The following is a 26,110-nucleotide window of genomic DNA, read 5'->3' on the forward strand; positions in this document are numbered from 1 at the left end:
TAAGTAAGATTCCTTCACCTTTATCTACCTTAAGAGATGCAATCTTTCTAAAGAAATTCGGGCAATCTTCATTTAGGGCATATACATTTAAAATTGTAATTTTTAAGCCTCCAGTTTCTCCAGTTACCATGACATAACAACCTTCATCGTCGTGAAAGACCTTTTCATTATTGTAATATGCACATTTGTTAAACAGGATAGCAACCCCTCTCTTCTCCCCACTCTTGCAGGATGCACAACATACTTCCTCAACCCATTCTCTTTTTAATTTAACATGTTCTATTTCAGATAAGTGAGTTTCTTACATTAGGGCTACAGATCACTGCAGTCTCTTTAATTGACCTAGGATATATTTTTTCTCTTAATTGGGTTATTGATTCCTTTTACATTATAGCTAACAAAGTTCATATGTATCGCATTCTCTATATAATTGCATTTTCCCCTTTGTATTCCAATATGTACTGAGTATATATATACTTAGTCTGTAAGAGAAAGTGTGAACTCAGGTCTATGACATATATCAGAGAGAAAGAAAACTTATCACTAAAAAAGAACAGGACTTCCATCCTTCCAGTCATCCACATTGTGGGCAACTGTTACGCCCCTAGTCTAGGCGTGTAGAGACGCACATAAGATTTGAGGAGAGAGAAGCAAGTACCCGCCCTGGGTCCCAAACCAAACAGCCGAAACCGGTTATGAGTAAAAAAGGTGATTTTATTTAGTGTCAGGAAGCATAGCTCCAGGGTGAACCCAGGCCAAAATAATAAACAAAACCAACTAAGTCCCGCCAGAGAAAACTAGCTAAACCCTAAGAAAGAAAGAAAACAAACAAATGACAATAACTATCCCTCACTTCCTAGCCCAGAAACAGGAGAAAACAGTTCAAAAGAAAAGGCGGCTCAGCCCTTCAGCTTCAGCCTATGCACGCATAATCCATACACACAATTGGCGGCTCTCACAGAGCACGCTTACACATATACAAAGTAACTCAAAACTTTGGAGACCAGGGCCAGGTCCGCGTCTGCTGTCAAAACTCCTCGCTCGCTTCTCTCTCTCTCCCGGCAGCTGTCACAGCGGCTTTTTGAACGCAGTCACCTGCTCCATGGTCCAATCAGCAGCTCACTACTATTAGGAGAACGACCTGCGGAGAGTCTTAAGACACAGTAAAGAGACACAGAAACACAGCAGCTCACACAGACGTCTTGTGGCCACAGGCCATGACACCCCCCTTCCCAAAATCAAAACGTCTCCCTTGTAGATGTTTTGACAGTTACGAGTAAAGTAAAATTCATGACAGTGCATCCGCTAACACATTCTCTGTACCCTTTTTATGGCGAATTTCCAGATTTAAATCTTGCACCAGGAGAGACCATCTCATAAGCCTTTGATTCGAGTTCTGCATTCGCATTAGGAACACCAGGGGATTGTGGTCGGTATAAACGATCACAGGCGAGGGTCTGGAACCGACGTACACCTCAAAATGCTGCAACGTGAACAGCAGGGAAAGGGCCTCTTTTTCAATCGTGCTATACCTTTGCTGATGGACACTGAATTTCTTTGAGAAATAGCCGATTGGGTGATCCACATCTTGTTGATCTTCCTGTAACAATACGGCACCTGCTCCGTTGGCACTGGCATCCAGCACTGGTGCACTGCAAAGGAGAGTTTTAACAGCCTGGAACGCACTCTGACACGCAGAGGACCACACAAAAGGTTTCAACACATTAGTGGGGCTAGTGAGGGGTGCAACCACTTCCCCGAAATTTAGACAGAAACCCCGGTAGTAGCCCGCCATGCCGAGAAAATGGCGGAGCTCATGCTTAGTACGAGGGGCAGGGAAATCCAGTATGGCCTGGATTTTTGCCAAAATAGGGCGCACTTGTCCCTGACCCACTTGTTTCCCCAAATACGTCACAGTGGCTTTTCCAAAATCACACTTGGCGAGATTGAGGGTGTGGGAGGCCCTTTCCAAGCGATGGAACACGTCAATGAGCGTTTCCATATGCTCTGACCAGGTGTCTGAATAGACGACAATATCATCTAAATACACTTCACAATTGCAAATACTTCCCAGCACAATATTCATAAGGCGTTGGAATGTGGCGGGGGCGTTGCACAACCCGAAAGACATGACAGTGTACTGAAGAAAATGGTCAGGAGTAGATGTCGGCCGCACGTGATGTTAGAGGAACTTGCCAATAGCCCATGAACAAGTCCAGCTTAGTAACAAACTTCGCAGAACCGACCCTATCGACACAATCTTCCATTCTGAGAAGAGGATAGGAGTCAGGTTAGGTCACGCTGTTCACAGACAGAACACACAGCAGCTCACACAGACTTCTTATGGCCACAGGCCGTAACAGCAACCCCCATTTGGTTTTGGGCAGAGAAGTGTGATCCTCCTTCTCTGTGGGAAAAGTGCTTAGTGCACAAATAACCAATATTACACTATTGTGTATGAGAGGTCTAGGTAAGTGTAGTCCACTCACTTATTAGTCCACATATTAATCCTAAACATGACCTCCGCCCATACTAAAATATAACTTTCTTAGATAAGTGACATTTTACTACCCAAAATGTATTCTCATCTATATTTTGGCTGTCCATTGTATGTTGTGTACTTCTTACTTCTTTGTCTCCATTTCTTTTTTCTTTTTTTTCCTTTTCCACACACTTTCAAATCACTCTAATATTTAGTTAATTTAATGTTCTTCCTGCATGAGGACCCTGAGGTCTGAGATTAATAATGCCGCCTACCTTTGTCTTCTCCTGTTGCTTATCCAACCTTCTTTCAGCTCTTCTTCAATGTGTCGCCTTTCTCCACGTCCTATTTCGACTCCAATCTCTTTCAACTGTTGCGCAGCCTCTGTTAATGTTGCAAAGGTCTTCTCTCCAGTGTTCAGTTTTATTCTCAGCTTCGCTGGGTATAGACATTTCGCCTGCACGTTTTTTCTTTTCAGTTGTTTGATAACCTCGTATAGTCTAGCTCTCTTCTTCTGTAGGTCAGGCGAATAGTCTTGGTCAAGAAAGATCCGCTTATCTTGAAAAAAGACTTGCTTCTGGCTCCATGCTTGCTGTATGATCTTGTCTTTTATTCCTGCGTCTAGGAATCTCACTATGATCGATCTAGGAGGTGCCGCAGGGTCTGTAGGTCGGGGGCCAAGTGAACGATGTGCGCTCTCAATCTTAATATCCATCTCCGTTGGAAGTTTCAGTGATCCTCGGAGCAGCTCACTGATATATCCGATCATATCATTTCCTTCACTTCAAGCTATTTGTAATAGCTGTGAGTTCCATGTTGAGTCAATTTCTTATAACACTCCCACTTAATGAACTCACTTCTCCCATGCGAGTCTCCCAGTGGTCACCCAAGGCCAGTCAGGCGTTTTCAAGATTAGAATAACTATTTAGCACCGGAACCATCCTTACCCATCCCGACACCTCCAAGCGGTTTTTTGTGGAGGTGGACACTTCCGACACTGGTACAGGAGTAGTGCTATCCCAACGCTCTGAACATGACGGACGCCTCCACCCACCTGCCTTTTTCTCTCTGCGGTTCAGCTCCACTGAGAGAAATTATGACGTAGGCAAGCGGGAACTCCTAGCAATCAAGATGGCCCTAAAGGAGTGGAGACATTGGTTGGAGGGATCTGAACAGCCATTTTTTATCTGGAACAACCACAAGAACCTTTCATACATTCAGCGTGCCAAGAGACTGAACTCCAGGTAGGCTATATGGCAGTTCTTTTTCAACCAGTTTAATATCACCATTCTTTACCGACCCAGCTCTCGCAAAACTGATACCAATGCTTTGATCCGCCAGTTCTCCCCAGAATCCGACTGTAGAGCCCGAGACTATCTTACCTGCATCCTGTGTAGTGGGGGCCATGACATTTTAGGGGAATATCCAACATGTGATTAAAATGATGACATCAGAGTAAGCTTTATGTTTCCAGTTTCTCAATCCTGTCCTGTCTTTCTTATCGTTCTCCATCTCTGAGTGAAGTTCGCTCTTTCTTTTCTCTCCCTGTGAAACACAGCAGCTGGCTCTTTAGCTGCAACACACTGTGAGACAAACTGCACACAAACACTTTGTGTTTGCTGATGTTTATTAAGCTGACAGAAATGCTGCATTTCAAATTATCTGACATGTCACTTCCTTTATGGTCGCTCCTCTTCAGTAGGGCTATATAGATGCTGATGCACTGCGAACACAATCCACAGAGACCTGCACTTCTTCTGGCCCACTTTAGTCCTCGAATAAAAACTATAAACAAACAAAAAGTAATGAGTCTGTTTAGAAAATATAAGGAGTAGAAAGTATAGATATTTGTTTAAAAATATAGGGAGTAAAAGTAAAAAGTAGTCAGAAAAAAAAATACTCCAGTACAGATTTGAAAATTCTACTGGAGTACAGATTTTTCCACCTCCGATTGGGAGTAGTTATCAAACTGTCTCAGAGTAACGCTGAAAAACTAGTTCATGCATTTATTACTTCCAGGCTGGACTACTGTAATTCATTATTATCAGGATGTCCTAAAAACTCCCTGAAAAGCCTTCAGTTAATCCAAAATGCTGCAGCAAGAGTCCTGACAGGGACTAGAAAGAGAGAGCAGATTTCTCCTGTATTGGCTTCCCTTCATTGGCTTCCTGTTAAATCCAGAATTCAAAATCCTGCTCCTCACATACAAGGTCTTAAATAATCAGGCCCCATCTTATCTTAATGACCTTGTAGTGCCATATCACCCTATTAGAGCACTTCGCTCTCACACTGCAGGCCTACTTGCTGTTCCTAGAGTATTTAAAAGTAGAATGGGAGGCAGAGCCTTCAGTTTTCAGGCCCCTCTTCTGTGGAACCAGCTTCCAGTTTGGATTCGGGAGACAGACACTATCTCTACTTTTAAGATTAGGCTTCAAACTTTCCTTTTTGCTAAAGCATATAGTTAGGGCTGGACCAGGTGACCCTGAATCCTCCCTTAGTTATGCTGCAATAGACGTAGGCTGCCGGGGATTCCCATGATGCATTGAGTGTTCCTTCTTCACTCACTATGTGTTAATAGACCTCTCTGCATTGAATCATACCTGTTATTAATCTCTGTCTCTCTTCCACAGCATGTCTTTATCCTGTTTTCCTTCTCTCACCCCAACCAATCACAGCAGATGGCCCCGCCCCTCCCTGAGCCTGGTTCTGCTGGAGGTTTCTTCCTGTTAAAAGGGAGTTTTTCCTTCCCACTGTCACCAAAGTGCTTGCTCATAGGGGGTCATATGATTGTTGGGTTTTTCTCTGTATGTATTATTGTAGGGTCTACTGTACAATATAAAGCGCCTTGAGGTGACTGTTGTGATTTGGCGCTGTATAAATAAAACTGAATTTAATTTAATTTTGGCTCTTGTATCCATCAGTTATCTGCTGCACTGTTTATACAGAGTAGAAGCTGTATGGATGGATATTTCTTGTTGAAATATGATATTAGACTCATAGCTAACTTAAGTTTTGCCTTTTCATTTGCTGTGTTTTGGTCCGTGAGCTTTGAATCTCTTGACCTGCTGTTGCCTCTTTCTTCTATCACAGGAGTAGCTCTGAATCATATCCTCCATAACCAGTTTAAACCCACTGTGGGAATGCGCCCAGACTCCAGAAAGATTGCTGTTCTGATCACAGACGGGGAATCCTTCGATGACATACTTCTTCCCTCAGAGAACCTGAAAGACACCGGCATCGAGGTCTACACTATCGGTGAAGTTTTTTGATTAATGTTTACCTTTAAAAAAAAATCCTCTGACAAGTTTAAAGCAATCACTGAAATAATAAGTTCTTCTTACTGAGCATCCTTTAAGTTTGTCTCCATCACAGTATTCAATTCAATTCAATTCAGTTTTATTTATATAGCGCCAAATCACAACAAAAGTCGCCTCAAGGCGCTTTATATTGTACAGTATACTCTATAATAACAGATACAGAGAAAAATCCAGCAGTCATATGACCCCCTATGAACAAGCACTTTGGCGACAGTGGGAAGGAAAAACTCCCTTTTAACAGGAAGAAACCTCCAGCAGAACCAGGCTCAGGGAGGGGCGGGGCCATCTGCTGTGATTGGTTGGGGTGAGAGAAGGAAGACAGGATAAAGACATGCTGTGGAAGAGAGACAGAGATTAATAACAAGTATGATTCAATGCAGAGGTCTATTAACACATACTGAGTGGAAAGGAAAAACTCAATGCATCATGGGAATCCCCGGCAGCCTACGTCTATTGCAGCATAACTAAGGGAGGATTCAGGGTCACCTGGTCCAGCCCTAACTATATGCTTTAGCAAAAAGGAAAGTTTGAAGCCTAATCTTAAAAGTAGAGATAGTGTCTGTCTCCTGAATCCAAACTGGAAGCTGGTTCCACAGAAGAGGGGCCTGAAAACTGAAGGCTCTGCCTCCCATTCTACTTTTAAATACTCTAGGAACAACAAGTAAGCCTGCAGTGTGAGAGCGAAGTGCTCTAATAGGGTGATATGGTACTACAAGGTCATTAAGATAAGATGGGGCCTGATTATTTAAGACCTTGTATGTGAGGAGCAGGATTTTGAATTCTGGATTTAACAGGAAGCCAATGAAGGGAAGCCAATACAGGAGAAATCTGCTCTCTCTTTCTAGTCCCTGTCAGGACTCTTGCTGCAGCATTTTGGATTAACTGAAGGCTTTTCAGGGAGTTTTTAGGACTTCCTGATAATAATGAGTTACAGTAGTCCAGCCTGGAAGTAATAAATGCATGAACTAGTTTTTCAGCGTCACTCTGAGACAGGATATTTCTAACTTTAGAGATGTTGCACAAATGGAAGAAAGCAGTCTTACATATTTGTTTAATATGTGCATTGAAGGACATGTCCTGGTCACAAATGACTCCAAGGTTCCTCACAGTGTTACTGGAGGCCAAGGTAATGCCATCCAGAGTAAGAATCTGGTTAGATACCATATTTCTAAGATTTTCAGGGCCGAGTACAATAACCTCAGTTTGATCTGAATTAAGAAGCAGAAAGTTAGCGGCCATCCAGGTCTTTATGTCTTTAAGACATTCCTGCAGTTTAACTAATTGGTGTGTGTTACCTGGCTTCATGGACAGATAGAGCTGGGTGTCATCTGCATAGCAGTGTAAATGTATGCTATGTCTTCTAATGATGCTGCCTAAGGGAAGCATGTATAATGTAAACAGAATTGGTCCTAGCACTGAACCCTGTGGAACTCCATAATTAACCTCAGTGTGTGAAGAGGACTCTCCATTTGCATGCACAAATTGGAGTCTATTAGATAGATATGATACAAACCACTGCAGTGCAGTACCTGTAATACCTACAGCATGTTCTAATCGCTCTAATAGGATATTATGGTCGACAGTATCGAACGCTGCACTGAGGTCTAGCAGGACAAGCACAGAGATGAGTCCACTGTCAGAGGCCATAAGAAGATCATTTGTAACCTTCACTAAAGCTGTTTCTGTGCTGTGATGAGCTCTGAAACCTGACTGAAACTCTTCAAATAAGCCATTCCTCTGCAGATGATCTGTTAGCTGTTTGACAACTACTCTTTCAAGGATGTTTGATATGAAAGGAAGGTTGGAGATTGGCCTATAATTAGCTAAGACTGCTGGGTCTAGAGATGCTTTTTAAGTAAAGGTTTAACTACAGCCAGCTTGAAGGCCTGTGGTACATAGCCGATTATTAGAGATAGGTTGATCATATTTAAGATTGAAGCATTAATTAATGGCAGGACTTCTTTGAGCAGTTTTGTAGGAATGGGGTCTAAAAGACAAACATTCTTTTAGACATTACATTACAAACATTAGGTAGACAAACGTCCTCACCTAATATCTGACGGTGTCGTATCCTGATGCATCTCCTGCTTTATCAAATCTCCTGAACCTCGTTTTCTCAAACTGAAAAACAGAGTCAGTGGTTGGCACAGGTAGTTTCACTGCTGTGCAAATCTAGATGATGTCAGATTCCAGCTGAGAGTTTTGATAAAATTAATCTGTTAACAGAGCATCATCTGTTCACTGAACTCTGTGTTTTCAGTCTTTTCAGTGCTGCATTGCTGTGACTGTAGTATTTTAATAGGCATGAATCCTAGAAAGCTGAGTTTTCATTGTGCTACACAGCTGCATGAAAAGTGGGGTTTTCATCAGTAAGTACATTGCAGCGAAACGACTCTTGACAGGATTTTAGAGGCAGCACAGGGAAACTGTTCAGCCTCTTTCTATCCTCCAGGAGGCTTTAATGCTTAAATGCTAACACTGTCATAGGCCTGACTCAGGGCTTTTGTATCAATGACTATTATCGTGTGATCTGTTTATGTATTCTGTTAAAGTTTTCCTAATTAGATTTTGGTTTTGTGTCTCTTTAGTGTCGAGTCATCCCTCCCCATGTGTTTTCTCTGTTTGCTGTCTGTTTATATTTCCTGTTTTACTTTGAAGGTCTGTGTCTCTGTCTCGTCATGTCAGTTAGGATCAGCTGTGCCTCTCTCCTGTTTTGACATTCCTCATTCCCCTCTGTGTGTATTTGTAGTGTGTGTTTGCCTGTGCTTGTTGTTGGTTCGTCTGCGTTTCTCTGTGTTTCTCTGCTTCCCCTCCCTGTGATTCTCCCTGCATGTCATCCCGTGTTTGTCCCAGCGAATTAATATTTCAGGTTTGTATATCCAGCTCTCCCAGTTCAGTTTGTTTCTTAGTTTCCGTTCTGGCGAGTTCTTGAGGCCGACTGCAAAGGATTTTCATCCAAGTATTTGTCACGGTTGTGGGTCGGTGACCCAGTATTTTGTGTTTTGAATCATTTATCATTCTTTGCTTCCATTATTATTTTACAAGTTTTAGTCTCTTGGTTTTTGTGCTCTGTGTTCCATGTTTTCTTGGTCTCCAGTCAGTCGTGCCTCTTTGTTTCAGTGTTAAGTCCATGTCTCTGTACCTGTGTTATGGTTCCTGTTTTACTTTGATAGTCATGTGTTCGTTGTTAATGTTTTCAGCTTTGCTTCCTCTTGGTCTCGTCATGTTTGATTACTCCCAGCTGTGCTCTCCTCCTGCGTCTCCTCATTCCCTCGTTATCCCTCTGTGTAATAAAGCCCCGTGTCTTCCTCTGTTGCTGGTTTGTCTATGTTTCCTCCATGTCATTGCTCCACGTTCCTCGACTCAGGCTTTCACGTCTCGTGTTCCATGTCTCCCCTCAGGTTCTCAGGTTTTTTTGTTCCTTTGTATTACTCTCCATAGTTACCTCCCAGTTTAGGTCTTTGTTCTGTTTAGTTTTTGCTACCTTCTGCTTTTGTTTGTTTTCTGTCCCCGCTGCAAATGAAAGCTCATTCACAGTTAAGTTAGTTGTCGGTGTCTGCATTTGGGTCCTACTTCTCTCCCTTCCACACGTCTGCCAAGGCAGCCGCGACAGTATTAAACACAGTCTGTTGTGGAATTTTCTGTTCATAAAGTCTGAAACACGGTCAGCTGTGGTCAAGGTTACTGCATGCAGGAGAGCGAACACACATCAAACATCACAGCTCTACAGTCATGACAGCTCTGCCCTTGAGCTGTTGCAGGAATCTTTTATAACCTCACACACAACTCTCTGTATTTTTTTAGTTACAGTCTTTTCTCCCACACGTGCTGTTGCTGGGCAGAGAGCGACTCCCATTATCTTTTCCCAGGAAGCTCCTGGCACTGGTCATCTTGGGAGTTTCATCCTACTGAGCAAAACAGTTAGCAGATAACATAGTGGAACATTGTTAAGGTCATGTTGACACATACAACCTTCACCTAAATAATAAAGGTTGTACAAAAATCCTACAGTGAAGTTCTAAACACCTAAATCTAAAAGTGAGGATTAACCAAACCATTACAGGTCCTTATATTGGAAATGATAAAGGTTTGTCCAATCGCTGACGAGACTGAAAATGGGGACAGTTCATGTCAAACTTTATTTAAACTAAAGCTAAAAGCCTGAACCTCAGTCACATCTTGATGGTTTGTTTTGTGGTGGCATCAGAGCAAAGCTAACTCTGAGAATTACTTTGGCTTCATTTGTCCTCAACCTAGAGTTTTGCTGTTCACACACTGGAACAAAACAATGATCTAATACATGAAAAATGCCACACAGCTCACATTTTCAGGCACAGTAATGACTCATTTTTCTTCCAGGTGTGGCTGACGCCAGTCTGAGGGAACTGTTGTCGATCAGCTCTGATCCGGATAAAGTTTACTTAGTCGACAGTTTTGACTCTCTCCGGGACATTTTCAACAAACTTACCGTCGCCCTCTATAACAGTGTTAATGTTTTAGGCAAGTATTCTGTTTTTTTACACTTGTACCTGTTAGCACCACACTGGTCAGTTGTCCAGTGCATGTATAAGCCTTTTAAGACTGTGTGTGTGTGTGTGTGTGTGTGTGTGTGTGTGTGTGTGTGTGTATATGCAGGGGGCTTTCACAACTCTGGGAGGGAGGGAGCTGTCCTTTACTCTAGTGGTTTTTGTTTTTATGGTTCTCTACCTTCTTCCAGAAGGTATAGGGACATGAATGTTTGTAAGTCCCTCTGCAGCTCAACATGTCAGCTTCGGTGTTCAATTCAGTTATAGTGCTGAGGTGATGCGCTTTACCCTTATTACAAGGAGTGCCAACTCTTTAATGATCACAATTGCAAAATGTATATAAAAATCACAAAAAAACAACTTTACTTAATTATTTTATTCCGAACAGTTTCAGTGTTTTATTGGATCTCTGTTTGATTTCTCTGATCTCTGCAGACTCTGTCAGGCTGCTGAAGGGTTCCAGTCTGTGTTCAGGCAGACTGCAGGTGAAGTCTAACCAGAGTTGGTCCTCAGTGTGTGAAGATGACTTTGACCTGCAGGATGCAGAGGTGGTCTGTAGCGAGCTTGGCTGTGGGCCTCCTTCGCTCCTCCAGGGGGCGCTCTATGGAGAAGTGGAGGCTCCAGTGTGGAGCAGAGAGTTCCAGTGTGGAGGCCATGAGTCTGCTCTCCTGGACTGTAGAAGCTCAGGCTCAGTGAGAAGCAGCTGCTCACCTGGCAAAGCTGCTGGACTCACCTGCTCAGGTAGAAGAGGAGCTGCAGCTTTGGTTCAAACTCACTTTATTCTGTGACTGATGACTCTCTGCTTTCTGTCAGAGCCTGTCAGGTTGGTGGGAGGAGCCAGTCGCTGTGCAGGTACACTGGAGGTGAGACGAGGAGAGTGGAGACCAGTGGCGATGGATATCTGGACCCTGAAGGATGCAGCTGCTGTCTGTGGACAGATGAACTGTGGTTCTGCTGTTTCTGTAGGAAATACACAGAATTCTTCACAGAGATCGGTGTGGTGGGTGGAGTCACTCTGTGTTCAGGCTGGATATGCTCTGAAAGAGTGCGCATCAGCAGATCGCTCTGACTCCACGCTGGATGTCACCTGTTCAGGTAAGTCTGTCACAGACATCATCTTGGATGGTGAAGTTTCTCTCTTACCTGTCTCCTCTTTGACCGTGGTAGAAGTTCACTGGACGTGTTCATGGTCTCCTCGTTTGGTAGGAATGTTGAGACACTGTAATCTGACGGTCCTGAGTCCAGCGTTGTTGAGCTGATTGTGTTTAGAAGGCTTTTTTTTCCAGCTGTCTCCACTCTGCTCCCTCCAGGTCTTGGCATACTGAAAAAGAGGGAGCATGATTACTGGATGGGTTTCAAGTGCCCTGCCACCCTCCCTGGCACTACCCCTCGAGCCTGTTGCACCACCCCTCCCCTGCAGCGGAGACACAAACATCCACCACACACCCCCACCATCTGACTGAGGCCACGGAGCACCCCGCGAGCGGGAGAGGAAATCGGCCACAATCATCTGCACACCTGGCCTATGGACCACCTTGCATTTAAAGGGGTACAAAGAGCCCAGTGAAGTGCTGGAACGTGGTTGGGGTTCCGAACAATCCAAATGGAAGTGTGACAAACTGGTACAAACCATATGGAGAGGAGAAGGAAGTTTTTTCCTTAGACTCTGAAGACAAGGGAATCTGCCAGTAGCCCTTGGTTAAATCAAGTGTTGTGAAAAACTGAGTCATGCCTGACCGGTCCAGGAGCTCATCAAACCAGGGTATGGGATAAACATCGAACTTTGATACCTCGTTCACCTTGCTGTGGTCGACACAGAACCATATAGAACAATCCTTCTTTATCAAACGAACTCTGGGGCTACACCACACGCTGTGCGACCCCTCTTCAGAGATCCATCCAAGATGGCAGTGTGTGCGTCACACAAGGCCCAGCGTCTCTTCAGATTTTACAAGTTTGCTGTGTTATTCCTGCTTATTTCGGGTATGTTAGTGCAGAACAGCTTCCCTTTACATCTTACAAAGGACAAGAGCTTTTAGATTTAGGATACACAACTTTGACTGTTTCATCAGCAACCTTCGACTCATCCTGGAAATAAGAAGAACACCCAACGCTTCGCAGGCTGCTCGGCCAACCGGAAGTGCTTGAAGACTGCGCAGTGACCATAAACAAAGGCGCGTGGAACGCAAAGGGCTAACAGCTAAGCTAAGGCTAACACCGCACCGACTTTCTCTACCCAGCATTTTCCTCGCTAACGTGCGGTCCCTGGTGAATAAAATGGACGAGTTATGACTGTGGATCATTGACAACAGGACACTTATGGATTGTAATGTCATGATACTCACGGAAACATGGCTACTATTGAATTCTTTTGGCGACAGAGAAAGACTGGACTCAGAGTGGTCAAGCTCAAAAAATGATCTTTATTTTACATTTCCGGAAATGGAGGCCCGAACACACGAACACACAAGCTCAGGTCTGAAAGCATTAGAAGCCAGCATGGTTATATAGTTCAGCTGCACGTCACACACACACACAGTTTACGTAGTTCCGCTTTTCTATACTTCCTGTTTTCTGCACAAGACGTGCAGTCTACTCTGTGACTTTTGGCCTACATTCTAACTCACAAGGGCATTTTCCTACACTGGGCTCTATAAAACAATATAAACCAAAAATAAGCATTAAGAATATATATTTATATCGTAACAGTCCCCCTTTTTAACAAATTTTATTAGTTAACCTAATTAACTGACTCCCTCAATAACTACTGTGAACTAGAAACAGATATAATTAGCTTTCTCTGGTCAAAGGTCCTACATTACTTTTGTCAATCTGTGGAAACAGTCTCTATCGGTTAGCCCGTTTCCTCTTTTAAAAATTTACTCCTGGTTTCTTCGCCTCCTTTAACGGCTAGCGCATATCCGGCCTGAACACTGTGTTTGGGCAATTTACATAACATAGAAATCCTACAAACTATTACTCAAGTCCCTCTCATTACTCTTCATTACTTTTATGCTCACAGTATAACCTCTGTCTAACGAGCCTTTGATCTTCTTTGCAATCTAAACAACTACTCTTCTTATACACTGTAAAATGTAATATTGTGTTTAATTAAAAATATTAAATAGGCTGAACTCAATTTTTATCAATTTGTTATTAGAACTCAATTTAAATAACTTACCAGTACTTTTTATGCAAAAACGCTGATAAACTCGATTAATTTGAGTTGTCCTAACTTAGAAAAACTAAGTAAGCTGGAAGTTTTGCTTCTCTGGGCGGAAGGATGAAAGATGTGTTTTGAAAATGCCACGTGACTACCGTCCTCCTCCCTCGCGGATCAGTCCGCATGTTCATGGTGCATTCTTTATGGAATATGTTGAGCAAACCCGGAGAAGCTTCAGCTCAAGAGACTATTGTTGTCATTACTGTGGATCTTTACCTGATACACTGACTTGGTGAGTAAATGTTTACTCTTATTCAAACTGATTTTGTGGCTTCTCTTAGTTTAGCACCAGGTTTAAAATCTTGCTAGCTAGTTAGTGTTAGCCTAGCATTGCTGCTGCCGCTGGGCTCATGTTACTTAAAAATTAACACCACAGCCTTAAAAACCTTACATAAAACTATGTCGGTGAAATTTTCTGTTGATTGTTTGAAATAAATAAGTGAGATAAGAGCCCAGACAAAATTCTTTGGGAGGTGCAGCCGTTAGGGTTAGGGGTGGGATAGGTGTGGGGGGTGGATAACAGAGCTCTCCGAAAACGTGGAAGCACTTTTGCAAATATGTGATATTTTGATAAATTAAGTAGATATTTGAGCATTACACAGCTACATTCTCGCCTGAAAATATCTTAAAAGGTTATTTTGTGATCCAGAAAGGGTAGTCTGGGGAAAAGGAGGATCGCATTTGTCGGCCACGGTTGTCGGAGCCTGTGCGTAACTTTTAAGATATTTTCAGGCGAGAATGTAGCTGTGTAAAGTTCAAATATCTGCTCGATTTATCAAGACATCACATATTTGCAAAAATGCTCCGACGTTTTCGGAGACGTCCATTTTTTTTATGCTTTGTGGCAGCTTTAGAACATCTGTGGCATCTATTAATGCCAAATCTAGCCTTTATTTAACAACATAAGCGAACTCTATGTTACAGTGATTGCACAGCCATTAAGGATCAAATCAGTTTCTGAAATATGTTCTGTTTTTTTCTCCCTCTGCTTGCTTCTTACTGTCTTTGAGGCTCGGGACCAGCACTCCTGCTGTTGGACAGAAAGACATCAGTAAGTATTTTGGTTTTCCAATATATTAGCAACTGTCAGTGACATTTATATTAATCAGGCTGAACTTTAATCATACTTTAGATCAGCCTGTTTTACTTATTGTTTTATTTGTGCTTTGGTTTGGGGAAGTTGTTTCTTTACTGATCTTTTCCTGTCTTCTGTTATTAGACTTGAGATATGACTGCACTATGCTGTTGCTGTGACTCCAGTTAATTCTACAAGACATGCTGTGTAAGTAAACAAACAACAACAGTTTGGTCTGCATTTCTTCAAACTTAGTTTAGAGGGTCTACACTGTATATAGTGAAGTCTGCAAGTTTTCGAACAGCAAAATTTGTTTTGTGCCCAAATCATTTTGCACATCATTAGAATGAAAGTTATTGCCCATGTTTGCATAGCCCTTTTTAAAATAATGCTTTCATGACATTATTGTGTGTAGGGTGGTGGTCACAGCTATCCAGACTGACAATTGGGACATTGAATGTCATCTCTCCGGTGGGGAGGGAGCCTGAGATTGTCTAAATTGGAGTCTGTTTTATACCAAATGCAGAAAAAAATGTTTTAAGAAAGCAATTAAGTTCATGTTCCAAAAATATGATTGTTTGCTTGCAGGACAACAGGAGAGATGAGTCCTCCATCACAGATGGTGTGGTCAGTGAAGATGGTCGCCTGCAGGTTCAAGCTCATTGCATCTCCAACCCACATCCACTGCCACTGTACTTAAGGGAAGTTAAAGACTTTCTTCTGCACCTACATTTGGATCACCTCGATCCATGACAGTCATTCAGGCAGTAATGCCTGGACTGGAAACAAGCCATCCTTAAAATATTACAACATTCCAGCTCCTGTGTTGGAATGAAAAACAAATGTGTTGTTTAAATTAGAGACTGCAGTTGTGACAGAACAACAAATATTTTATTTTGATTATATAAGTAATGTAAGTACAAAACAAACTTGTGGTAGGCCTAAACTTATTTTCAGAATAATTACATCTGAGACTTTGTTTCATTGTAAGATTATAACAGTGATGGCAATATAATTGTTTGTTGTTCAGCAGAACAGTGTCCAGTATGTTGGCTGTTGTACTTTGTTGTGTTTGAAAATAAAAGTTGGGCTCATTTTAACATCATTACAAAAATTGTTGTTAATTATTTTTAATCATATTCAGGTTACCACAAATTGTTTTTTCATTTAGTTGAACTTGAAATGTTTGTCAGTAGGTAAACAATTAGTATTGTCAGAAAGTCAGAAATATCAAGTTATTCTTAATACTGCAGACTTGCAATGTATAAGTTGTCCTAACAGTCATCCTAAGTAAGCTTTACTTAGTTTTTTTGAGGCAACGAGTTTCCATAATTGTTTTGAGTTCTGGGAACTAACAAGGCTGTGTACATTTTGAGTACAGTGTACTCAAAATGAGTAAGTTGCCCTAACTTGGTCATCTTACGTAAACTTGATCCAATTTTTTTGAGTTCTGGGAACAAATGAGCTTGTACAGAGTACTCAAAATAAATAAGTTGTCCTAACTTAGTCATTTTTAGCTAAGCTTTACTCAATTTTTTTGAGGCAACGAGTTTCCATAATTTTTTTGAGTTCTGGGAACTAATTAGATTTTACAGTGTAGGTGCACCTTTCACAATAGATCATCTCTTTATGAGCACATTTTGCAATCTGTATAAGAAAATGATTATACGTCACAATGGTCCCTTGGACCAGTGTTTATTATTCCATAACCGCATTTTGAATGTAATAAGTCTACCAATCCCCTATATGACTCATAACTATTACTGTGGTTCTAACTATTTTCCTTCTATAAAATTTAATTGACTTCTACAGTGGCCTGCTTTGGTTAATGGTAACATCAATAATATCAAAAATTTTCTCCCTTTAACATTTGACATTTTCCCAACAATATAATGTGATACCATAATACCCAGTCAATAAAACAGACTTTTCTTAAACAGACATCAGCAACCCAAAATTATCAGCCAAAAGGTTCAGTCTGCAGCTCCACACTCTCATGTGAAACTACACTCTTCCCCTCTGCTCTCTCTTCTCCTCCTGCTCATGGCAAAGCAAAACATAGCAAAGCAAAGCATCCACCCTTCTCTTCCCGACATGGTAAGCTGTTTGTTAACATTTACTCATCTTAACCTTGGTCCAGTCTTTGTCTCAGTGTCAAGTCAGTTGTTAAGGAATAAATATATATATATTCTTAGTGCTTATTTTCTGATTATTATTAAAATACATAAAACAATATAAAGGCTTGTAAAGCAAGGCCATTTTTGACTCATAAACCAAGTGCTTAGCCAGACTGAAAAACAGGAAGTTTAGTGCAGAGACATATTAATAAATACAGGAAACCAGACAGAAAAGCGGAACTAGTAACATACAAGGAGTTGTTTATATCGAAACGATGTGTGACGTGTAAAGTACCAAAATAACACCTATATGAGACACATTGTTAACTTCTAATGTTAGAGATTCTGCAACTGGCTTTGGGCTGTGCAGGGCTCTCTCTTCCGGAAGATGATTGAATAAAGAAATATAAATGTTTTGACCACTCCTGAGTCGGGTTTTCTCTGTTCTATCATGGGGATCAAAGAGTCAGGTTTAATACAGTCAACACTTTAGTCCCCATCGTCAGTCCATCACAGTCCAGTCACACACATTCATTCACACGCATTCACTCAAAAGAAAAAACTATTATTTATACTTTTGGACTGGATTGACTCGCTGCAATCCTTTTAGACAGGAACTCACAGGTTCCCACACGTGACCTTTTCCTCAGCCCATTGTAATCTGGAAAAGCTCACCTTATATTTGCTCTCACGAAAATGTGTTACAGCGCTGTTAATTCAATCTTGCAGGCCTGCTTAGAACAAAAATGAGAAAAAGAGAGCTGATTGTTAGCTCATCAAAGCGCAAAGCATCATCACCAAAGGGGGTGACACCTGACAGGTTGTCTCTAAGTGCACTGTTACAAAAATAATGGGCCCAATTATAGACATGTCCATGATTAGTAAAACTCCCTCTATTGAAATAAGAAAACAACCCAAACCTAACTGCCAGAATTAACCCATCACTAAAACAACAACCCCAAAAATCTTAATCACAGAAAAGTTTTGCTTACAAATCTAACAATCTGTTGTGGGGATTAGAACTTTCAGGGCCATAAAAGTTTTGCCCTACTCTTGGCTTAACTAATACTTACATAGTCTGAAATCAGACTTAAAAATCACTCCCTCTGTTCATTTTCCCCACACCATATTTCAGTGGTTGGCCTCAGGTTCTTCAGCCTCCTGAGAGTCCGAGGTCAACTGACATAATTTCACCTGCTAAACAGACAGAAAATCTTGTTAAACCCGCACAGTTTGCAGTCTCCACTCATTCAACTAATTTGCATACTGAGTCATATCTCAAGAAGTTGCCCTGACAAGAGAAATGCATATTTAAAACATTACCACATGAATAAATTATTTTTATTTTCTTTCTACATCAATCACTTCTTTCGCTCAATCAGCACGAGAGCACTTCTAATTCACTATTTTAAAACTACTTTAAGCTTTTAATCACTGGTTTATCTTTTTCCTTTTCACAAAAATCACTCTATTGTCATGGAACTTCCCTGAGTTATTCCTCAACTTCAAGCTTTAAGTGTGTTAGATCTACACCAGGGGTAGGCAACCTTTCTGATGACGAGTGATGAAGGTCCACCTTCCCATGGTTGCACATAGGTCCATCACACCCGCACCTGGCTGCCCTAAAGTTGATTGGATGGAGATTGGAGTGCGGGCTTACCCTACGGGGGCCCAATCGACACTCCCCCCCTCACCCCCGAAGCAACCAAGCGCGGGTGAGACTTCCCCAATGCGCTTCCTTCTTGGTATCGGGGCTTCCTGGGACCTCAACCTTTTTGCAGTGGCTCTGATGTATCCAGGAGGGTCTCTCTGCAATTTTACAGGCTGTTGGTGTGGTCAATAACACTTGGTATGGGCCCTGCCAGCGAGGCGAGCTCCAATTTCTCCTCTGGAGCACACGTAATGGGACCCAATCGCCTGGTTTCAACCTGCAAGAGATAGGTGAAGAAGAGCCTTGCGGCAGTTTATTGTTCAAAACAACTTCTCTGTTTGTCAACAATTGAGTCATCCAATCTGCCAGAGTGGTTTCACGGATTGATTTATCTAGTGGCTCGCTAGTAACTGGTAGTGTAAAGGGTCGCCCATGTATAATTTCAAATGGGGACAGTTTGTTATATCCTTGTGTTATTCTCATCCACATTTTGACTAGGCCTACACATTCTGGCCATGGTCTGCCAGTTTCTTCCATTGTTTTCCTGAGCCTTTGTTTTATAGTGCCATTTGTTCTCTCCACTAATCCTGCACTCTGTGGATGGTAGGCACAATGCTGTTTTAAACTGAAACCTAGTGCTTCAGATACTTTGCACGTCATTTACAAAATGGGTTCCATTATCTGATCTTATCAGAGGAGGAATACCATAAGTTGGGATGAAATGGTTGCATAGACACTTTGCAACTGAGATTGCGTCTGCTTTTTTCACTGGGTAGATTTCTGGCCATTTTGAAAAAGAATGGGTTTTCCTGCTATTTTCAATATGTCATCAGTGTCTAGTACTGCTCCGTGTTTCAGCCATTGTTTTTGTTCTTTTGGTGGTGCTGCTTCTTGTTTGTCCTGCAGTACAGATAGTGGAATGGTGTGATTTTCATGAGTTGTTAATAAGACTGTGGTTGCTATGGCTGCTGCTTTTGCAGCTTTGTCAGCAAAATTGTTTCCCTTTGTAATTTCAGAGTCATCCTTCTGATGTGCTGAACATTTGCAAATTGCTAAATGTCGTATCACATAAGGACTTTTTTCCCATGTAAACAGATGTGTGCCATGACAAAACCTTTCTCCACACACTAGAAATAAGAAACTAATTTCAACCCTCTGTTACATCTTATTCACTTATTTTATAATCCAGTCATTTTTCCAAATCTAGTATCAATCAACTAATTTGCAGATCAGCTCATAATGCGCTAAGTTGACAGGTCAACAGAAATGCACGTTCAAAATATCATCACAAAACAGAATTTCCTTCATACAGTAAATTACTTGTGTTGCATCAATCAAACAGAAAGCATCTCACAATTTATTGTATTACCAACTAGATTTATTGTCTGATTACTGCTTGGTCATACCAGACTCTCTCTGTCTTTATTTATTCTTTTCTGTTTTCACAAACGTTTTCACCTATTGTCCTGCTGGAGAGTTAATTGTCAGCAGTGGAGAAATTCAGCATTTGATAACAAAACTCTGTTAAGTTTTTCCTGTGTGTACACCAATGAAAGATGCAGGCATATGTATAGTGTGTGCTATAGTGTAAGCTGTTCTTCATTGCATGTATGTGTGTTAGTACACTTGCATGCAGGGCCTGTGGGCCTGTCTCACCCAAAAGAGCATTTTCTTAACAGCTGCCTTTCTCTCGCGTGTGTTAAGAAAGGTAAATGTGCTTGTAGCAGTTGTGAGATTATTATGCCGTTATATATTACATTGTACCTGTAATCAAAATGAGTGAATCAGATAGTGCTGTAGGCCACATCATACTCCTTGTGTAATCAGTATGTAGTTTTAGTTTGCATCATACTTTTGAGTTAAAGGAATGTGAACATCATTAGATTTATTAGATAGGTTTGTATTATCCTATACTGCTGATTTACTGTGAGTGAGTTACACTGTTTCATGACATTTCATACTGCTGAGTTATGAAGAGAATATTGTGTTCAGAGAGTCAGGGCCTTTTTTGATAGTAAGGAGAACGGAGCACATTCCACGGGAGTTTCACTCCCATCTTTGGTGGAAGCAGAAAAACAGGGAGCCAAGGTCATAACTCAGGCTCACTAAGAGTCAGAAAGTATGTGAATGCTTAGTTTTGTGGCTGCGCATTTTGTATAGCTTCTTTTCTTTGTTTAGTAGCTTTCTGCCTTCACCTGAGGGTGTGCCCTAAGTACGTGACTTCAGGTCTCCATAATTGGAGTTTATTTAAAGATAAATAAGATGATTTCATTTATTGCTCGCAGATCATGCACTAGACCAGGGGTCGGCAACCCTAGGCACGCGTGCCACCGTTGGCACGCGAAGGGTTAACTGATGGCACGCACGACCATAGCTGGACTGGCCATCGGGCATTTGCTCGGTGGCCCGATGATTTTTTTTTTTTTTTTTTTTTGTAACGGTATAAACAATGAAAGGTGGGGGATTGGCCAGATGCTGGCCGGTGTGTAAAAATAACTCAGTTGTTTGGTGGTGGCTGTGGCGGAGCTTCCACACATTCAGTAAAATTAACAAGTGGTGGAGGCCAGCAGGTGGATGAGGGAAAGGAGAGGCAGGAGGAGGAGAGACCCGAGGAGGCCGCCGGTCCGAGTGTCAGGTGAACTGAACTTCAGGTAAGAAGTTCTGACCTGCAGTCTATCTGGTCAGATATAAACCAAGTTTAGTTTATTTTCGTTGTGCTGACTTTTTACAGTCAGTTACAATAACTCGTACTAGCTAGCATGACGGAGTTTCTATACAGCTGGGTGGGTGCTATGATGTTACTGATAGTGAACTTTATTTTATTCATAAGGTTAGTTAGTAGAGTTGCCAACCATCCCGCACAAACGGAATCGTCCCACATTCAGAGAAATTATTACGCGTTTCGTGTTGAGCTGAGAAGGAACACAGTTTGTCCCGTACTTTAGCTAGAATGAAAAGAAAGCTGGATTTATTCTGTCGTTACGCTGCACAGCTGCATCTTCTTCTCCTGTCATTCTCTCCTGTTTCTACTTCAATCATGAAACTGATCAATGATCAGCTGATCGGCTTTTCTCTCTTGTTTATTTATCGCCCACTTTGCGCCAGAAAGAGGAAACCAGCGGATGTCGCGCTAAACAACAGCAGCACGTTTAAGCTTGATCAGCTGTTGTTAGAATTTATTTAATATTAATTTCTAGTATCAGCTGATGTTTGCTGGAGCCACAGCTGTAAAGCTGCTGGTCATGATGTCGGTTTGGATATGTGGTGAGAGGGAAACATGAAGATGAAACCAGGAGATGTCCTTACTGAATCATCAGAGCTGAACAGGTGATGGAGAAACAGGTTTACCTTTTAGGTGACATGGATGAGTTGAAGTTATGAGCTGTTTCTGAGAGACAAATAACACCAGGATCCTTTTCTACGTAGCTGACAGCTGGTAACTGTGCAGGGGCGGGTCTAGCAAAGTTTTGCCAGGGGGCCAGGTAGGCCATTAACAGGGAGAGGGGGGCACAAAGAAATACTTTCTTATTCTCATTTAAAATGTCTGGCTGTTATTAAATAATTATCTGAAGCTTACAACCAAAGTTTTTATCTGACATAAAATGTATAGAAATCATACATATAACATCGAAGCAGCTGGAGTCCACAGCTGTGCGTGTTCATGGAGCTGCATGTTCACCTGCTGGACATCACTACCTGACAAGTTTAACTGTCTTCAGAACATTGCAGAGGCCTTATTGACAGTATTTGGCTCTACATATCTGTGTGAGCAGATTTTCTCTCACATGAGTGTCCTCAGGTAGCCTCTGAATGCTGGACACTTGGAGACCTGTGTCTCTGAGTGGGAGACCAGAGATCATATTAACATGTATGTCTCTGTATTAACAAACATGCCATATTGGCCCAGTTTATTTTTCTTATCATTGTTGTGAGGAGACCATAAATAGCATTTTTATTTTCTGTATTTGCTGTTATGGAGTTCTTGTTATGGATAAAAAGTCTTTTTTTGTTTCAAAATAGCTGATAACTATTCACTGATAGCTGCCAACATCTGCGAACAAATATAATCTATAAAGTGGTTCTATATAGTGTGTAACTGTTAATATAGAGCGTTATTAAATTTATTGCTAATGCAATCATATGGCACACTGACTTCTGAGGAAATTTTAAATGGCACTTGCCATCAGAAAGGTTGCCTACCCCTGCACTAGACGGTATGTTGTAGTATTAGCTTTCTTCAACACTTAAACAAAACATCACTCTTTGTTTATTAATAATAATAATAATAATAATAATAATAACAATTATTATTATTATTATTATCACCATCATCAATTATCCTTTCTCAAAAACAGAAAATGAAATTGTAGTTGTTCTTGGCTGAGAAACACAAAACCTCCCCTTTTTGTTTTCTTCTTTTTTTTTTCTTTTTTTTTTCTTCAAGACAAGAAACTAAGTTTTAACTTTTCTTCCTTGTCCCCTAAAACAAAGCAGACAACCCAGCTCTCAGCTGGCTCTGAGTTTCAACTTTTCTGCCTTATCATCATCAAGGTCGCATGGTGAGAGCTACTTCAGAAGTCACAGTACTCCTCACTCAAACAACGCGTCAAAAAAAAAACTCAGCACACTACACAGAGAACAACAACAAGACACAACTGAAGATGTTGTTCTTGTTTGTCCTCCTTGAATTTTAGAATAAACTTGTTACATCTGCATTAGTAAATCATATGCCTAATCATTATGTGTCACTGTGATCCACAAGTATGATCACAAATTTATTCATTTTTCAAGCCAACAAAACAAAACAAAAAAACAAAACAAGTTGCTGATGGCTTGAACGCTTTACACACATGAGTCAGGATGCAAAAAAGGCTGCTGCCAAAGACAAATCAGAAGTATGAGGGGAAAAAACTGAGCTCACAGACAGCTGCATGTTTGAGCTTTAATAGCATGCAGCTCCTGCTCTAAAAAATGTGTAACTTGCTCATCAGCTTAGCAGTGACCACATATTTAATTCAGCTTCTCAATCCTGTAGCTTTAGCTGTTGTATACAGGGTTTAGCTTATTAATTGTTAGTATAGTTGTGCTCTATATCTCAGCAATGTCTCATCTAGGATGACAGGTTTTCAAGCAGGTCAAGTGCCTCTATGCACTTAATTAGTTTAGATATTTTCTTTATTTTCTTCATCTCATATGTCATTGTACTGAATTTGAGCGACCCTAAACTTGATGCAGACTACTTTTAACAAATATCCACCTCACATCATAACTGACTAAGGTGCCTCTTCATATTAATATTATGTCATTATTAATGTTATTATCTCTTTATATAACAGCAATAGTATATTACAATATTTTATTTATATTTTATTTGTATCCACCAAGGACTGATCTGCAGTTTCACCCTTTCCCAAGCTGGAGACATTTTCCTTTTCACACACTTTCCTTGGCTGAACAATGACACAACCTTAATATACCTTATGCATCTTTCTATTTCATTTAATATGTGTTTGTGTGAATTATCTGCTTTCATTCATTCTATTCAGTCTGGGCATGGCCTTCATCCCAACTATGTTTCATTGTTAATACCAGTTTACAGGTTGTTATCCTTGCTATTATTAGTTTGAATACATTACAGTTAAGCTGTAATTTAATTTAGCCTTTTGTTAATGTAATTTCTTGTTTCAGGACAGCTTTCAGCTGGGTAACAGCTGAGGGATTTTAGCTTTTCGTGGATTTCTCCACCTATTTGCACTTATTCTACCTGCTCCGGCTTGTTGTTTTTCTAACCATTCCTCATCAGGTGTTAATTTTGCCTGTTTATTCTCCAGTTTCAAAGATTTTGCTGGGCCTTCACTGGCACGCTTGACTTCAGAGTGGTTTACTGATACGGCCTTCGACTTCACTTCTAACAGTGAAGCGGTATCAGTTTTATGAGACGAAGCTCAACCATTCTCCTTTGTCACCAGTACGTGAGCCTCAAGCAAAGAAAAACAAAATAAAATAAAATAAAATAAAATGGAAGTAGTTCAGCAGCGTATTGTGCTGTAAAATCAACTTACTTCCAAACACATACACACATAGACATTTGCGCGCTAATTTGTCACGAATTATTTAACGTCTACCTCTAAAACCAGTCTAAACACAGTTCTTTTTGGCGAACTTAAACCTATTTTATCACGTTTCTTTTTTTCTTTTTTTTTTTAAACCTGTCCCGTTTGGTTCTTTTGCCATCAGAATTATTGTCTAAAGGCGAAGAAAGATGCCCAACGGATTTACTTTATCAAATGGACCATCCCAGCCTTGCCGTAATGGTCTATTTGATTTACCTTTTAATGTTTATTTTATTTTATTTTATTTTATTTTTTTTACTTGCTAGATACGGGACAGGGGAAAAGAAAAGGGAGAAAGAAAGAGGGGGGAAAAAACAAAACAAAAAAAAAACAGCAGAGAAGAGGGACGGGGATAAAGGGCAAAAAACAAAAACCAACAAAATAAGCAGACAAAAAATACATATATCGATCACCTGGATCACCTGTTGAGAAAGAAAAAAGAAAACAAGCAGAAGAAAACGAGAGTAATAGAATAAACAACATCACAATGATATATGGGAATATAACACTAAATACTTAATATTAAACTTTATTGTGCAGCACGTAAGATCGACAGCGCACAGTGTGCTTTGAGGTAGGAGCCAAAAAGGGTGTAGTTTGTGTGTGTGATCACCTGTGTGTACACCTGTGAGCATGAGCGCGCTTGATTTTTTAAAAGGTTCCTTCATGTAATGATCTGCTAGAGGGTGTGGGGGGCCACAGCCCCATCCTCCAGGGCATGAAGCAGGTGTGGAGGAGATCAAAACTCCAGACATCCAGAGGCCCCCAGAACACAAGAGACCAAGGAAGACCAACAGAGGGGCAGCCGCGCCACTATCCCAGAAAGAGCTGAGGAGAGTCCCAGATGAGGGATCACTCAGCAGCCGCGGAGCAGAAGCCAGGGGGGGTTGCAGTGACGTGCTGTGTCACGTTTCTTTAAACCTTTGCGGCCGTTTTATATATCAAAATAGTGTTTCTCACCCTCAGACGTCTCACTGGTGGTTCGGATCGTCAGACTGAATCCCACCGCCGTGGACCAGACTAAGAACACCGGCCCGAATCCGAATTTAATGCTCCGGGTCTTTCGGCCTCGTCTAACAGGGCTGTGCACAGACTTCGGTGCTGGCTCCCCACGGCGTCAGGAAACAGTGTGCCAGATCCTGGAACAGAGTCACAGATAACAGTTCTGATATTTCTGATCCGGCTCTACGAAGGACCAAAATAAATGTCAAGAGATGTACTCTAAGACACTTCTTCAGCTGAGAATCAGAGAGGAGAAACACACAGTTTTTACTTGCATGCAAGGGCAGTTACAGAGCACCTGCACCTGGAGTGAGGGCTCCGGAACTCGCACTCTGCCACTGCCCTGGTCTTTATTTATACAAGAAGAGTAATACAACAGTGAATACGTTTGTTCAGTGGAATGTTGATGCGTGAGCATGTGTGGATATGTGTGTGTGTGTGTGTGTGCGTGTGCCAGGAGAGGCTCCTCTACCTGGTACAAAGTGAAACTGCTTATTAAGCTCTTATCTAGCAGGTACTGCTCCTTCCCTGCATGATAACGGGTCACAGTGAATCAAAAACAGTCTGAGTTATAAAGAGGTCATCATGCAGTATTCTATCATAT

General features: G+C 41.3%; 1 protein-coding gene across 1 annotated transcript in view; it reads left to right on the top strand.

Annotated features, from left to right (window-relative positions):
* Positions 1 to 26,110, top strand: part of LOC135933529 (scavenger receptor cysteine-rich type 1 protein M130-like) — a 58,045-nt gene that overhangs the window by 4,753 nt on the left and 27,182 nt on the right. Inside the window, exons 5-8 of the mRNA XM_065471611.1 lie at positions 5,573 to 5,737; positions 10,159 to 10,303; positions 10,714 to 11,066; positions 11,139 to 11,420. Coding sequence (XP_065327683.1) covers positions 5,573 to 5,737; positions 10,159 to 10,303; positions 10,714 to 11,066; positions 11,139 to 11,420 — 945 coding nt within the window. The remainder of the gene's footprint in view (positions 1 to 5,572; positions 5,738 to 10,158; positions 10,304 to 10,713; positions 11,067 to 11,138; positions 11,421 to 26,110) is intronic.

The sequence above is a fragment of the Pelmatolapia mariae genome, linkage group LG8, assembly GCF_036321145.2.
Source record: "Pelmatolapia mariae isolate MD_Pm_ZW linkage group LG8, Pm_UMD_F_2, whole genome shotgun sequence".
NCBI lineage: Eukaryota > Metazoa > Chordata > Actinopteri > Cichliformes > Cichlidae > Pelmatolapia > Pelmatolapia mariae.